The 14457-nt window shown below is 42.9% G+C and overlaps 1 protein-coding gene across 4 annotated transcripts in view; it reads left to right on the top strand.

Moving 5' to 3' along the window:
* Tdrd12 (tudor domain containing 12) overlaps positions 1-14457 on the top strand; it is an 84402-nt gene that overhangs the window by 52750 nt on the left and 17195 nt on the right. For all 4 annotated transcript variants that reach the window (XM_021169021.2, XM_021169022.2, XM_021169020.2 and 1 more), the window contains 11 exons: positions 426-553; positions 1452-1643; positions 1890-2018; positions 2650-2767; positions 3445-3584; positions 3733-3953; positions 5384-5483; positions 8169-8356; positions 9022-9232; positions 11268-11360; positions 13491-13663. In XM_021169021.2, coding sequence (XP_021024680.1) covers positions 426-553; positions 1452-1643; positions 1890-2018; positions 2650-2767; positions 3445-3584; positions 3733-3953; positions 5384-5483; positions 8169-8356; positions 9022-9232; positions 11268-11360; positions 13491-13663 — 1693 coding nt within the window. The remainder of the gene's footprint in view (positions 1-425; positions 554-1451; positions 1644-1889; positions 2019-2649; positions 2768-3444; positions 3585-3732; positions 3954-5383; positions 5484-8168; positions 8357-9021; positions 9233-11267; positions 11361-13490; positions 13664-14457) is intronic.

Below are 14457 nucleotides of genomic sequence, written 5' to 3'. Positions count from 1 at the left end.
GTAAGCATCCTTTCCAAGCTGTTTGGTTTTCTTTGCAGAAGTCAGTGAGCTTGCCTAAGCAGCTGGGACCTCAGTGGCTAGCCATTGGTCTTCCTAGTTACCAATGGGTATCAGTGGTGAAGGTTTGGTCTTGACTCAAATTTCTGAGGAAACTGCATGATTTCATTCAGTTGTCATATGCTACCGAACATTCACTGCCAGATGCTGAGCACAGGGCTGAGGAAATCTGCCTTTCAGGCAAGCGGAGCCCTGGCAGCTGGGGGTGTGGTCATATATGCCGGCTCAGACAGGGTGGACAGGGCTTGCTTGCCTTGCTCACCCAGTAGAAAATGGCTGCTGAGAAGGAAGTGAAATCATGGTGAAGGACATATTGGAAAAACCTGTAGAAAACCTAAAAGATGTTCATTGTTTTTTTCTAAATGTAGGTGATGTGATTGTCACAACGCCACACAGCCTTTTGAGACTTCTTACGTACCGAAGCTTGTTATTCCTTAGACTCTGCCACCTGGTTCTGGATGAAGTGCACGTGCTGTTCTTTGAAGCTAATGAGCAAGTGAGTATGGGCACCTGGGTGTCTGCTGCTGTTCAGTATAATAGTGTGAATGTTTCTGAGGTGTGGCAGCTCTTCACTGATTAAAATGTAAACTTGTAGTTAATATACTATTCTGTAGCATGATTGTTATTGCTTGCAACAGCTTATTTTAAACCTGTGCCTTGTGCATGCTAGGAAAATGTTCTCCTGCTGAGCCATATTCTCTGAGTTTTTTGAAGCATTTGTTAGAAGCTGACAAGCTAACCAAGAACAATATTTTTGTGAGTGATGCTAGCCTTAGGTAAGGGTCAGGCTTTGCCTCTTAGTGACTGTGTGTCTCCTTTGAAGTCTTAGAGTACATTTCCAAGCTAGTTCTTAGATGATCAGCTTTGCATCATTGCCTGTCTGAGCAGTAGACAGTCTGTTGCTGTCGGCAGCATGCCATCACACCGTGCACACTGCTTATCTGCCCTGCAGAAACTAGGGCCTACCTTGTATTTTGCTTTGTTTTCCATACCAACTGGTAAACAGCAGGTTCCTATTTGCTTAGTTCCTATTTCCTTGGCTAGTAAGAATGAAAATTAATGCAAATTCATCTATTCATCTATGTGTTATTTGGTTGTTTTTATTTGATGGGGTCATCTTTCCATAAGTGAGTTTTAAAGTCTTTAACATAAGCATGCTAAGCCCTTGTCATAAACATTATAACCAAGATGCTGCTTGTGGCTTAATTCCATCCCAGTGGAATGTTACAGTGTTTATTGATTGACTATGCATTTCCTTCTTTTGAAAACATTTTTTTTCCTTTTTCCTTTAAGTCAACACACTAAAAACATCAGCTAGAAAGTCCCTGAATTCCGTGTTCTAGCTAATCCTTTACTCTATTTTGAAACAAAGATTAAATTTACTAATTTTTCAGATGTTTGCCATATTAGATAACTTTAAAAAAAACGTTGAAGTGGAGGAGCGGGAGTCTGCACCCCACCAGATTGTAGCCGTGGGTGTTCACTGGAACAGACACATAGACCATCTAGTCAGAGAGTTCATGAAGGATCCTTACGTCGTGATCACCGCCTTGGAGGAGGCTGCCCTCTATGGCAGTGTTCAGCAGGTGATGGGGAAGGGCTGCTGTATATCAGTAAGAACACATGTCTATACCCACAGTCTCATGCATATTATTTAAAAGAGCAATATGTTAGATGATCACTATGGTTTCTTCCTCAAATTTGTAAACATGAGTTTCATTGTACTCATTCCCTTTGCATGTTTTCCTATTACAAATCTAATCTTTCTAGGAGAAGTGCAGCTCCAATGCTGTGACACCTCAGAAACCACCTGTCCCTGTGTCCATTGGCAGGTAGTGCATCTGTGCCTGGAGTGTGAGAAGACCTCTACTTTACTCCAAGTTCTTGACTTTGTTCCAAGTCAGGCCCAGAAGACCTTGATCTTCACCTGTTCTGTAGCAGAGACAGAGATTGTATGTAAGGTAAGCCTGCCCTCACACTGGGACATCTCCACCATTGGTGGGAGCCAGAGCAGAGAGCGGTAGGGAGATCCAGTCTCACAGTGTAGCACAGGCTCTGGAGGAGGAGCAGTTTTGTGTGGCCATGTCAGATGAAGTGTGCAAGCTTTGGTTGGTGAAAACACGTGAGCATCAGTACTTGTGAGAAAACCAGGAAGATCATCTACATCGTAGGAAGAAGAGCCAAACACATTGGTTGTGAGATTTATCCTATTGGATCTAATTCTATAAATAGCCATGCTAAAATATAGAAACAAAGCCAAATACAAAATGAAAAACTAAGCACCATGTCTTTCTTTCCATCATAATAAGCTACAGCATACAGCTTAAAGGGCCTCATTAAGGGTAACACACATATCTGATGTAGATATACACACGTGTACATGTGCATAGAGACTCATGTTATCTAAAAGAGAAGTAGCTTGGCAAATAGTATTTCACTTAAAGCAGATCTTTAGATGGAAACTGTAGAGCCTTGGGGATGGTTTATGCTTGTGCTGTGAGTCCAAACTTGACCCTAGTAGTTACCAGTAGACCCATTGGCTGGGCTTACATGGGCGTGGTGGTGAACTGATGACTTTGGTTTCATCTTTAGGTAGTAGAAAGCAATTCAATATTTTGCTTGAAAATGCATAAAGAGATGACTTTTAATTTAAAAAGTATTTTGGAGCAGTGGAAGAAGAAGTTAAGCCCTGGCTCCCACATTGTGTTAAGTAAGTACTTTAGTTTCTATTCAGACAAGGCTGGGCAAGAGCGATCATTCCTTCCTTTATAGTTCTCATATTCGGACATCTCATAATTTTTAAGGTTTCAGAATTCAATCTAAAATGAAAATTAATTTCCTTCTTAAAAGGTGAATTTAGGTACCTCAGGGCTCTCAGCTTAGCAGGCAGAGTTCTTGCTGGAGTTGCAGTTTGGGTCACCTATGTAGAAAGCACCATATGTTGGTCTGCTATATCTGTCTGTTTATCCATCTATTCATGTACACATCTGTAATGATATTAAGGTTAATAACAGAAATACAAAGGTCAAGATGTACAGAGCAAGGGAAAACTCTATGAATAGCCTGATTTATGCTAGAGGAAGGAATTTTTCAAGCTAAAAGAGAGGCTACTGTCCTCTGGAATTTTATCAGTATGCTATAGCATTTTGCAGGGGTTGGGGGGGAGGAAGATAGTACTTTGCATATTAAAAGTGTGATGCAGACTCTGTGTAGATTAGTGGTTGAGCTTTTGCATAGCAGGTATGAGGCCTGACTTCAGTCCCTCACCTCAAATAAGGAAGCAAAATGTAGTACAGAAACATGGTACAGTGTGGGTACTTAACCTGATTATCAGAGTTCACGCAGAAACATCCATTTATGGGAACTTAGGGAAGTTCTTTTCTCCAGCCTTAACAGATGACTGCATACCACTCCTGGCCATCACCGATGCCACGTGCGTGATTCACTTCAGCTTTCCTTCCTCACCAAAAATATTTGGTGGACGCCTGTATTGCATGTCTGATCATTTTCAGAGTTTAACTGAACAGGTTTGATCGTTTTTTATTATATTTCTTGCTGCACTGTGTGTGTGTGTGTGTACATACCTACTAGCAAATTTAGACCCTACAAAGCTTTATTGAGTGAGATCAGATTGGTATGGATGATCTGCTTCTTTTATTCACCCCTAATTTTAAGGGTTCACCTGCAGAGCAGGGAGATAAGAAAACTAAATCTGTCTTGCTGCTGACGGAGAGGAATGCAAGCCATGCTGTTGGTGTCCTGCGATACTTGGAGCGAGCAGATGCCAAAATTCCATCAGAGCTGTATGAGTTTACAGCAGGGGTCCTGGAAGCCAAAGAAGATAAGAAGGCCAGAAGACCTCTTTGTCCATATCTTAAAGCTTTTGGCTTTTGCAAGTAAGTCAGTGCTTTTTAAATTGAGTGGTGGCATGCATTGAAATTCATAGGTAATAAACTTGCTCCTTGATGTAACTCTCATATGCCTATCTCCCTGTGTCAGCTCAGAGACCCACCTGCCTCTGCCTCTGCCTCTGCCTCCCTCCCGAGTGCTGGGATTAAAGGCGGGCGCCACCACGCCCGGCTTGTTTCTACTTTTAGTTAATGGGCCTGTGGCAGTTTGCAGGTGGGGCTATTATGTACTGTGCTGCTCTGAACGTTCTCTTGTATGTTTTTTAGGGAATATGTGTGTAGTCTTTTGTGTGACATAGTGAAAGAGAGGCTTGTGTCTTAGAGGTTAATTGGTCTTTGTTGTAGATTATCATGATGTGTGGGGCTGGAGAGATGGCCCAGCAGTTAAGAGCATTGGCTGCTCTTCCAGGGGACCCAGGTTGGATTCTTAGCACCCCAGTGACAGCTCACAGTTATCTGTTACTTCAGTTTCAGAGGACCCAGTGCTCTCTTCTGACCATTTTGGGCAGTAGGCATGCATGTGTGCATAGACATATATGCAGGCAAAATGTCCATACACATAAAAAAAAAAACCCACTAAATTTAAAAAATAAAAATGTCTCAAGGAATAATAAAGAGCTCTGTTCTTTGAGTTCATGCAGGGTTGATGAAAGAGTGGAGGAGCTCTTCTTACATTTGCACTGTTAGTGCCCTTTTCACACTAGATGCTTAGCATTTACAGGTTTGCAATAAAACTTTTCTGATTGTAGCTGCAGGTCAGTTTCCTGGAGACATATGGGATGAATTTCCTGTCTTAACATATGGGATGAATTTATGATCCTAGTTAGCCCATATAAAAGACATACAATCCAGGTATTTTTATTTATAAGCCATAAGCCTAGACTAGGCAGGTTTGGAGCTCTTCTAATTTATGTCCCTTGTCATATGCTGTTTCTCCTGGCCACGTTCTCATGGTTCATCTCCTCTCATGGCGGCCGGCCGCCTCTGTCTTACTTCTTTCTTTCTTCCTTCCTTTTTCTCTTTTCTCTTTCCCTTCCTTCCTTCCTTTCTTCTCCTCCTCCTCCTCTTCCTTCTCCTCTTCTTCCTTCTTCTTCTCCTCCTTCTCCTCCCCCCCACACCTGCAACAACCTCACTCTATCCTCCAGTCCCTTCTTTCTCCCTCTACTGCCCAATCACAGCTCTAGCCTTTTATTGACCAGTTAAATTGATGAGAAGGTTCATATAGCATCACTTAGTTTATGTGAGAATCTGCTTGTTGGCAGCAATCACATCTTGAGAAGCCAGTATTTCTTTAGTATTAGAATATATGCTAAAACATTATTCTATATATAAGCAGCACCAGACCAACCCACTACATTAGCACTTCATGTTAACGTATTTTCTTCTTGTTTTAAAATCTAGTCCTTTTGTTTCCCCAGAGACAAAAGGATCTGTCCTGACCGGCACCACATTAATCCAGAAATGGACATCCCAAGGAAATTATCCAGTAAAACACTACCAGTGTTTGGACACATTAGGGTAAGTTCTGCTAGTATTTTTGCCTACTGGTTAGCAGTGTTAAGTCATTTTCATGAAAACTTTTTGTTTTAATTTTTTACTATTATTATAATTTTTTCTGAGACAGGGTTTCTCTGTGTAGCCCTGGCTGTCCTGGAACTCACTTTGTAGACCAAGCTGGCTTCGAACTCAGAAATCCACCTGCCTCTGCCTCCCCAGTACTGGGATTAAAGGTGTGTGCCACCACGCCTGGCTTATTAGTTTTATTGAGAGTTTTATTACATGTTTTGATCATATTTATCCCAATCCTCCACCTCCTCCCAGCTCCACCCTCTTACCCACCTGATTTGGTGTCCTCCTTGCAACACGAAGCTGAGGAGTCCAGTTTGTGCTGCCCACATGTTTTTGGAAGTGTGGCCTTCACTGGAACATGTAGGGTTTGCCAAGGGCTATGCTCTTAGAGAAAACAAACTGTTTTTAAAGTATCAGAAAGAATTAACCACTGTCTGTCTATCGTGTTAGCTTCCTGGGGTTGCTGTAACAGAGCACTGCAGTTGGTGACTCACACGAGGGCTCTGGGCCCACAGTTGATCCCAGCACAGGCAAGCCTTCAGTCCATGCAGGACATTGTCCTTGTCTGTGTCGTCTCTCCCTGCCCCTGCTGCCTGCTAACTCCAGGAACCCTCCGGCTTGACATGGCTTGGTTTGGAATTGCATCTCCCTTAGTCTGCTTCTTTAGGTCACTGCTGCTTTCTTTAAGTAGGCTTCTCCTCTTCTCTCTGTTTCCCTATTAAAAGTAAAAAGTACTTGTCACTGTGTGGAAGGCTCACCCATTCGTTTAAAGCTGCCCCTCCTAGAACATTTGTTGTATACAGAAGTACTACCTGCTACATGCTTACATGTGCTTTAAATAGTCTGCCATTTAAGGATTCCTCGAATGTAAAGCAAAATTGCATGTATCCTCATGAGGAGATACTTAATGGTATTTGCAAAGACTTTTTTTTTTTCAAATAAAGACATGCTTATAGTGACTTTGGATGTTAAAATGTATTTAAATTATATATGTGTGTGTGTGTGTGTGTGTGTGTGTATCATTTATATGAAACACAGAGAAAAAATTCAAAGTTTGCATCTAGAGGTTAAAGGACAGCTTTCTGCCTTGTTGAGGCAGGGATGCTCTTGTTTTTGTCTTGTTGACTCCGGGCTAGCTAGTGCCAGTGTTCCTTCTCTACATCCACCTTGTTCTGTGTGCTGCACACCTCCACATGTGTCTTCTTAATGTAGAGAGGGTTGGGCTCACACTTGGGCCTCCAGGCTTCAAGGGCGAGCGAGTGCTGTTATGCACTGGGCGTCTTGTTGGCCCAGCTGTACTGCTGAGTATATTTATGTTCCAAGCTAATAGGGTTTCATTATTGACATGGTTTTTTCTTTCATTTCTAATTTTGTTAACTCATTTTTAAGTTTTCCTAATTCAGATTCATGTTGGTATTTTCTAGGGGACAGTACTGAGGAGTGATTCTAGAGCCTGTTGAACCTGCTTCCCTTTAGTGCTGAATAGATAACCCCAATACATTTTACTTTATTCTTTGTATAAAATAATAATCTTTCAATTATTGCTTCATTGGATAAGGTCTTACTACATAACTCTGGTTAACCTGGAACTCCCTTGGTGGCCGGCTTCCATAGTGGCAGGAGGTTTCATGCAGGCTGCAGTGGGAAAATTGTTATCAACATCTTAGTTATGGAATGTTTGTTAGCCGTAAAGAAGAATAAAGTTCTGTGTTTTACAGAAAAATGGATGTTCTGGGAGATAGTCATTCTAAGTGAATTAAGCCGTTCTCAGAAAGGGAAATATCATATATTCCCCCTATTGATTTTATATAAAATCATGGGTGTACACATTAAAGAAAAGTAGTAGTGGAATTGTCTAGAGGATAAACAGGAGGGAGGAGGGCAGGAAAAGGGTGGGTGGGAAATTGGGATGTGTGAGGTAATATGTCCAACATATTTACCTGTACAAAAACTTTAAAATACACAAGCAGTTTTTAAATAGATGTATAATAATTTCAATTAAAATGTGAACAAAGGACTAAACTAAAAGTGAACATCACAGCCGGGCATGGTGGCGCATACCTTTAATCCCAGCACTTGGGAGGCAGAGGCAGGCGGATTTCTGAGTTTGAGGCCAGCTTGGTCTACAAAGTGAATTCCAGGACAGCCAGGGCTACACAGAGAAAGCCTGTCTCGAAAAACAAAAAACAAAACAAAACAAAAAAGGTGAAAATCACTAAAACAAAATTTTTAATTTATTGTATGTATGCATGTGAGTGCACAGGTACAGGTCAGAGGTCAAAGGTCATTTTTTATAGTCTCCTTTGTAGGCTCTAGAATCCAAGGATCCAACTTAGACCATCAGGGCTATGTGCAAGTACCTCCACTAGCTGAGCATCTTTTGGGCCCTAAAATGAAGTTTTTGAAAACTGGAATTTTCTCTGAAATGTCCTCTGTTAAGTTTAAAAGAGGACGTCATTATTTGTGTGTGTGGTGGTTCTCTTGTGTTGGCCCAGTGTCTGGCCTGCCTCCTGCTTATTCTTCTGTCTTTCGTGCATACCATGGGGTCCTGTTGTGCTGACTGATTTCTGCAGCTGTCACTCGTGTGGGTTTTATTTCATTGTCTTCTACATGTGTTCATTGTATTTATTTCAGGTAATACCTTTTTACATTTCAAATGCAACCAATTACTTTGGTCGTATAATTGATAAACATGTGGATCTTTATGAAACTCTTAATGCAGAAATGAATGAATATTTTAAGGAGTCCAGTAATAAAACAGCTGCTAAAAAGGTGGAGAATTTGGGGTTGTATGGATTAGAAGAAAAAACACTTTTCCAGAGGTAAATGATCTGTAATCTATTCTCTACAATTGTGAGGTGTGAGTAATTTAAGTAGTGTTGGATGCTTATTCTCACCAATGTCTGGTATGGAGTGTGTGAACTTTGAGCCTGACCACCCCCCAGGAAAGTGGTACTTGTACACAGAACGCAAAACTTCCACTACAGATGTGCATAGGACACCATGCTAGCTCCTGAGCACAGAGTACAGTGGCCATAATACTCCAAATAGTTATTGGTCCATCACTGTGTAGCATGCACACTCCTTGCAACTCATTGAATTTCTCTCAGATTCCTATAGAAGAAGCACTGCTTTACAGAAAAGCAAGAGGAGCCATGGCTGGGTTGAGTAAGTTGTCTAAGGCCAGCTCAGTGGATGGCACAGTTAGTGTCCAGCACCCCCCACCCACGTGCTGATTTGTGCCTACCATGTGATTTACACATGGCCTGCACGTCTCCTCTCAGAACCCAGAGCCTCTCCTGTGTTAACTTTTATTACAGTATCAGATACAGGGTTTGTTCTTCTCAGAAGTGCTGCCTGTTCTATGGTTGTGTGTGCTTTAGACAGTCTGCCAGTTAAAGACTCCTCTGCTGTAGAGCAAAACTTCAGTGTAACAGAATAAGGAGGCTTCCTTTTTGGATTCCCTGATGTCCCTGCTGTTCTTTAGGGTTCAGGTGTTGGACGTGAGCCAGAAGGAAGACACCTGGGGTTTGGGGAGTGTCCTGGTGAAATTCATAGATGAAGGCAGGACCAAGCTCATCACAAGAGACCAGCTGCTGCTGCTCCCTGAGAAGTTCCACACTCTGCCCCCTCAGGCTGTGGAGTTCATTGTTTGTAGGGTTAAACCAGCTGACAGTGAAATTGAATGGAACCCAAAGGTGGGTTACTTAGCTTCTTATGTTTTATTGACTTTGGCAGTACATTTAACCCAGAACATAAAAAGAATTGCTACTTAGTTTGAGTTTCTATATGTAGAGGGTTTTTTGTTTTAATATGAGGTCTCACTGTGTTGCCCAGGATAGTCTTGAACTCCTAGATTCAAACAGTCCTCTGGGGCAGCTTCACGAGTAACTGGGACTATAACTACTTGAGTCTTAAATTCAAGCCTTTGCCTGACAATTTTAGGTCATTAAAAGCATGATTTCCTGAGGTTCCTAATATTACTGTGCACCACTGTAACAGCTCTAGCACCACAGGAAAGGCATCAAGGACTCCTGGCAATGTAGCCTGAGCCATTCGTGTTCTGTCTTAGAATGGAGTCAGTTTGAAAAAGAAGACAATGTGAGTACCTGTGCAAAATAGGGGCACAGGTTATGGACTTTCCCTGGGGTGGCCAAATGATTCTGTCAGGATTGGGAGCAGGGAGAGAGAGAGAGAGAGAGAGAGAGAGAGAGAGAGAGAGAGAGAGAGAGAGAGAGAGACACGGGCTGGCGGGAGGGGAGAGGGGAGAACATGCCAGAACAGGTCATAAAGATACAGGGGATCCCAAGAATGTCATCAACCAGTTAGGGTACCAACAGCAAAAATGCCTGTTCAATGCAATGCAATGCAATGTAATGTGTTCATTACAATGCAATGTAACATTGAAGACCATTTCACTCAGTCACATGGCAGTCTAAGATAGGTTTGGGGCTGATAGACAGTTCTGTTTATTGCCAAAACAATGAGTTCTGTTATGATAATGCACCTGATTCTAGAAGGTTAAATTTATGGAAGCTGGTTTATGGGAGATGAGATCTGCCATTATGACGTAAATTGAAAACCCCGCTGTGTTTTAAAGAAGGCTAAACACTACCTAGGCAGTGAGTCAGTATCCATTTAAATGCAACCTTGCAGTCATAAGTTTAATGGACAGCCTTTTCCACCTGGAAATCGTCCTCCTCGGTTCTAATAAGAATTCACTGAATGTTCATTGTATGTTAGGTGCCATGCTGCGTTCTGCACATCAGGAAGGTCATAGTCCTTGTCTTTTGTGAAACCTTTGGTCTGTAAAGATGGCTGAGCAAGTCTCACTGAAGAGAGCCTTCTGTAGAAATGGGACCCGGTCCTAGTGACGGTTACCATTGCTGTGATGGAACACCAGGACCAAAAGCGAGTTCTGGAGGAGAGGGTTTATCTGGCTGAACCTCCATACTGTAGTCCATCACTGACGGGAGCAGGGCAGGAGCCTGGTGGCAGGAGCTGATTCAGAGGCCATGGAGCCATTCTGCTTACTAGCTTGCTTCCCCTGGATTAGTCAGGCTGTTTTCTTATAGAACCCTGGACCATCGGCCCAGGGATGGCTCCACCCACATTGGGCTGAGCCTCCCTCATTAATCCTAATCCACCAGTTCTAATTTTATAAAATGTCTTTATGGCCAGATCTTAATGGAGGCATTTTCTCAATCTTCTTTCAAATAACTTAGCTTGTGTCAAACTGATATAAAACTAGACAGCACATGGGACAAGCTCTCCTGTGAGTTGTTCTCAAGCCACTCACTGTCCCGGGTGCATTGAAACCATCTCATGACAAGGGCCAACTCTCTCCTGTCCTGTTTTACAGGGATTAAAATAGCATGAGAAATAACTCAGACAGTTGTCTGTTGTGGCCCTTCCTGAGAGGAAAGTGGTAATGTGCTGAAGGTTGACAGAGGAGATGGGTCCACTATCCCTAGTGAGAAACAGCATTACAGGTTCAAAGGCCCAGGCCTCCTCCTGTTGTCAGAACTCACATGCGGTCTTGGGCAAGTTCCTGAACCTTTGCACACATGCTCTGTTAAACTCTGCTTCACCTTTGATGAGAAAGGAGCCTGCCCGCAGAGAGCTGTTACGGGAAGCAGAGGCAATATGTTCACTGTACTGTGCACCATACAGCATGTGCAGGCTAAGGCGCTTGCCTAAAGCTTCAGTTGAATAACAAAGGATTTTTTTCAGGTTACCAGATACATCCACCATAAAATTGTTGGGAAAACGCATGATGCTAAAGTAGTGCTGGCTCTGGGAAACACCCTTTGGATCGACCCAATGGTAAGTGTTTCTTTGAAAGATACAGAAATGATGCAAAGGATTCTAATGGAGGTTTACCTGAGGCTTTGTGATAGGGGAGATGTTTTTCATGTTATTTGGGTCATGGATTTGGTATGGGTTTTGTTTTTGTGTGGTGAGATTTTTTTCATGGTGACAGTGCATGTGGGCATTGTGTGTAATGCACATCTGTACCGTAACTTAAGTTCATGAACCTTTCCTTACTGCTTGTGGCATTCTCTAATATTTACAGTGGTTCTTTTTTTTTTTTTTTAAAGATTTATTTATTTATTTGTAAGTACACTATAGCTGTCTTCAGACACACCAGAAGAGGGCATCAGATCTCATTATGGGTGGTTGTGAGCCACCATGTGGTTGCTGGGATTTGAACTTCGGACCTTCGGAAAAGCAGTCGGGTGCTTTTACCCACTTAGCCATCTCACCAGCCCTACAGTGGTTCTTCATTTACCATTTGGATTATAAATCACAGATCATTACATAGGTTTCTGAGCCTGCTGCCCAACTTACTTAAGAAGTCACAGGTCAGAGTTTACCCCGAATGCTTGCCTTTCCTTGTTCCTAAAGCCCTGGGGCCGTCACTAATGAGGAGTCTGGTCCTTGGCACTCAGAGCTGTTTCTGTGTTCATCAATTCTGCCCCATTGCTTCACCATGCATTTGTTGAGCCCCCACTATGTGCGAAGGCCATACTATATCCTTGAATTCCACATGTGGAAAAAAAAGACCCTGTTGTGCCAGTGTGGAAGAGAAAGTCTTCCACACTGTGACCATGTGACATGTGGCTCAGAGGCCTGTATGTCTTTGCTGTCACTGCCCCTTTCTGTCTGCACCTCATGAATTCTTCACAATTCTGCTGCATCAGACAAACCTCACTTGTTTTGATTACTTAAAATACTTAAAGAAATTCAATTCCCATCTGTTGAAAATAAATTTCATATGGTTGGGAAAGATTTAACACATTAAAGGGGAGCTAAATACAAGATTTATGAATTACAGAAAAAGTCATTTTAGGAAAGAAAAATATCAATTACTAGAGCAGGTAAGTAGAGAGGTTTAGGAGTCTAATGTAGTGTCATAATTAGGATTATAGTTCTTTTTAGAAAAAAAGGAAACTTTATTAAGCAATGGTTTTATGGCTTGTTTGTTTGTTTGTTTAGTACAATCAGAATAAGAAGCAAAAAAGAGGGGCTAGAGGATGGCTCAGTGGTTAAGAGCACTGATTTTCTTCTGGAGGGTTGTATTTCCAGCACCCATATGATAGCTCACAGCTATCTCATGCTCTCTTCTGGCCTCTGTGGGTACTAGGCACATATATGATGCACAGCTATACATGTAAGCAAGGCATCTATACACATAAAAATGAATGTTTCTAAGGAAGAAAAAAAAAAGAAAACCGACTTGTTTCCACAGCTGTAAAGTGACTGCCGGTGTCTACTGACATACCAAAGGGGAGCAGCACTTCAGCTTGTCTTCCCAGAGCAACCTCCTCCCGCTCACTGAGTGAAGGTAGACTCTTCTGTGCGCCTCTCAGTTGGACTGTGTGCTCAGCAGGCCAGCCTGTCCTATCCCCAACCCTGTCCTTCCACAGAAGGGAGCACCTGACCTCTAGCCACACCTCTCTACACAGGGATCTCACTGTTGTGGGGTTTCATAGCAAGTCTTCCTTAAATTGTCCAACTTGAAATGCTTTGGCTAGAAGAAAAACAAGTAGATAAAATGGCGTAGAACTCAGGACTCGGAGCCTTGTTATGATGAGTCCTTTTAAGGCACATGAGGAATCCAAGCCTTGTCAAGGAGGCCAAAGGAAAGGAAGAAGGAAGCAAGCACAAAGGGTTTGTATTTGGTTACAGCTTCCTAGAATGCTATCCACTAAGGTATCATACCACAGGTCTGCCCATAACATAGAACCCTGCAGTCAGTATGGGGTGAGTCTTGACAGGATTCTACCATCGCCTCAGTGATAAGATACCTGGCTGCTGCAGGAAGCCTTGCACACTGAGACATATATCTGAGTGCATCTAGGAGGACAAAAGGCTGTGAGAGTACTAGTGACCCAGTCAAGATTCAGAATGTGACACTTAACAAATATTGCTTTCCCCCCCCTTTGGTTGAAGGTACATGTTACAAAACTTTCAAATCTAAAAACTTCTATCATTGATTATAATGTTCGAGCTGAAATTTTATCCATGGGAATGGGTATTGATAATTCAGAACACCTAGAACAACTGAAAAAACTATACAAAGAAGCTAAACTGCCAGCCTTTGAGGACCTTCCGTGCCAGACCTCGTAAGTGCATTTCTCTCTCCCTTTGGAAAACATAACATAGGGTTAAGTTTAAGGAGTCTCCATGTTCTAACCCTCAGCTTTAAAAGCTTTCAGGGTTCAGGGCATCTTGTTGTCCTACACACAGCTTACCCCTCTAGTGTTGCTGGAGTGATAGAAGCAAGTCTTGGGCACATTGTTTTCATTGTTTCTTCTACAGAAAGGACTTTGTTGACATCTTATTTGCAGATAACACAGTGTGCAGTTTGATAGTACACTCGGGTATACTCAAAGTACAGTACACCAGGGGAAGAACAGAGATGGGGCTCCCTGGCTGTGCCTGTGTTTGAGTGGAAAACACGTGCGCTTTTCTGCTCCATTCCTGGCTACGTTATCACACACTGAGCATACGACTGATGTATACTGTGTGTGGGGCTGCTGATCTAAGGATGCACTCTCAGTGTCCCTCTGAGCATGTCCTCAAGCTCATCTTGTGTGCCGCTGGGGAGGGAGGCGTCCACAGACCCACAGCCACACCACCAGTGCTGCAGATGTGGAAGGGCAGGGTCATCTTTCCCCTCTCTGGGGACCCTGGGGCCAGCTTGCTGGAGTTCATGCCCTCCAAGGGCCGTTTAACCCACACCTCTGCTACACCAGGGCCAGCTCCACTGCTGCCCAGGCAAGGTGTGGAGCCCATGCTCTAGAGTGCCGCAGCTGGCAAGGAGCAGGGCCAGCTCTCCTGCTCTCATGACCCCAGGGGCAGCTCTTAGGGTTAGAAATTGAGCAATCTTAAAAAAAAAAACATATATAGTAAAGTC

This window comes from Mus caroli, chromosome 7 (assembly GCF_900094665.2).
Source record: "Mus caroli chromosome 7, CAROLI_EIJ_v1.1, whole genome shotgun sequence".
Taxonomy (NCBI): domain Eukaryota; kingdom Metazoa; phylum Chordata; class Mammalia; order Rodentia; family Muridae; genus Mus; species Mus caroli.
The sequence above is the reverse complement of the archived record's forward strand: the minus strand, read 5'-3'. Positions and strand labels throughout refer to the sequence as shown.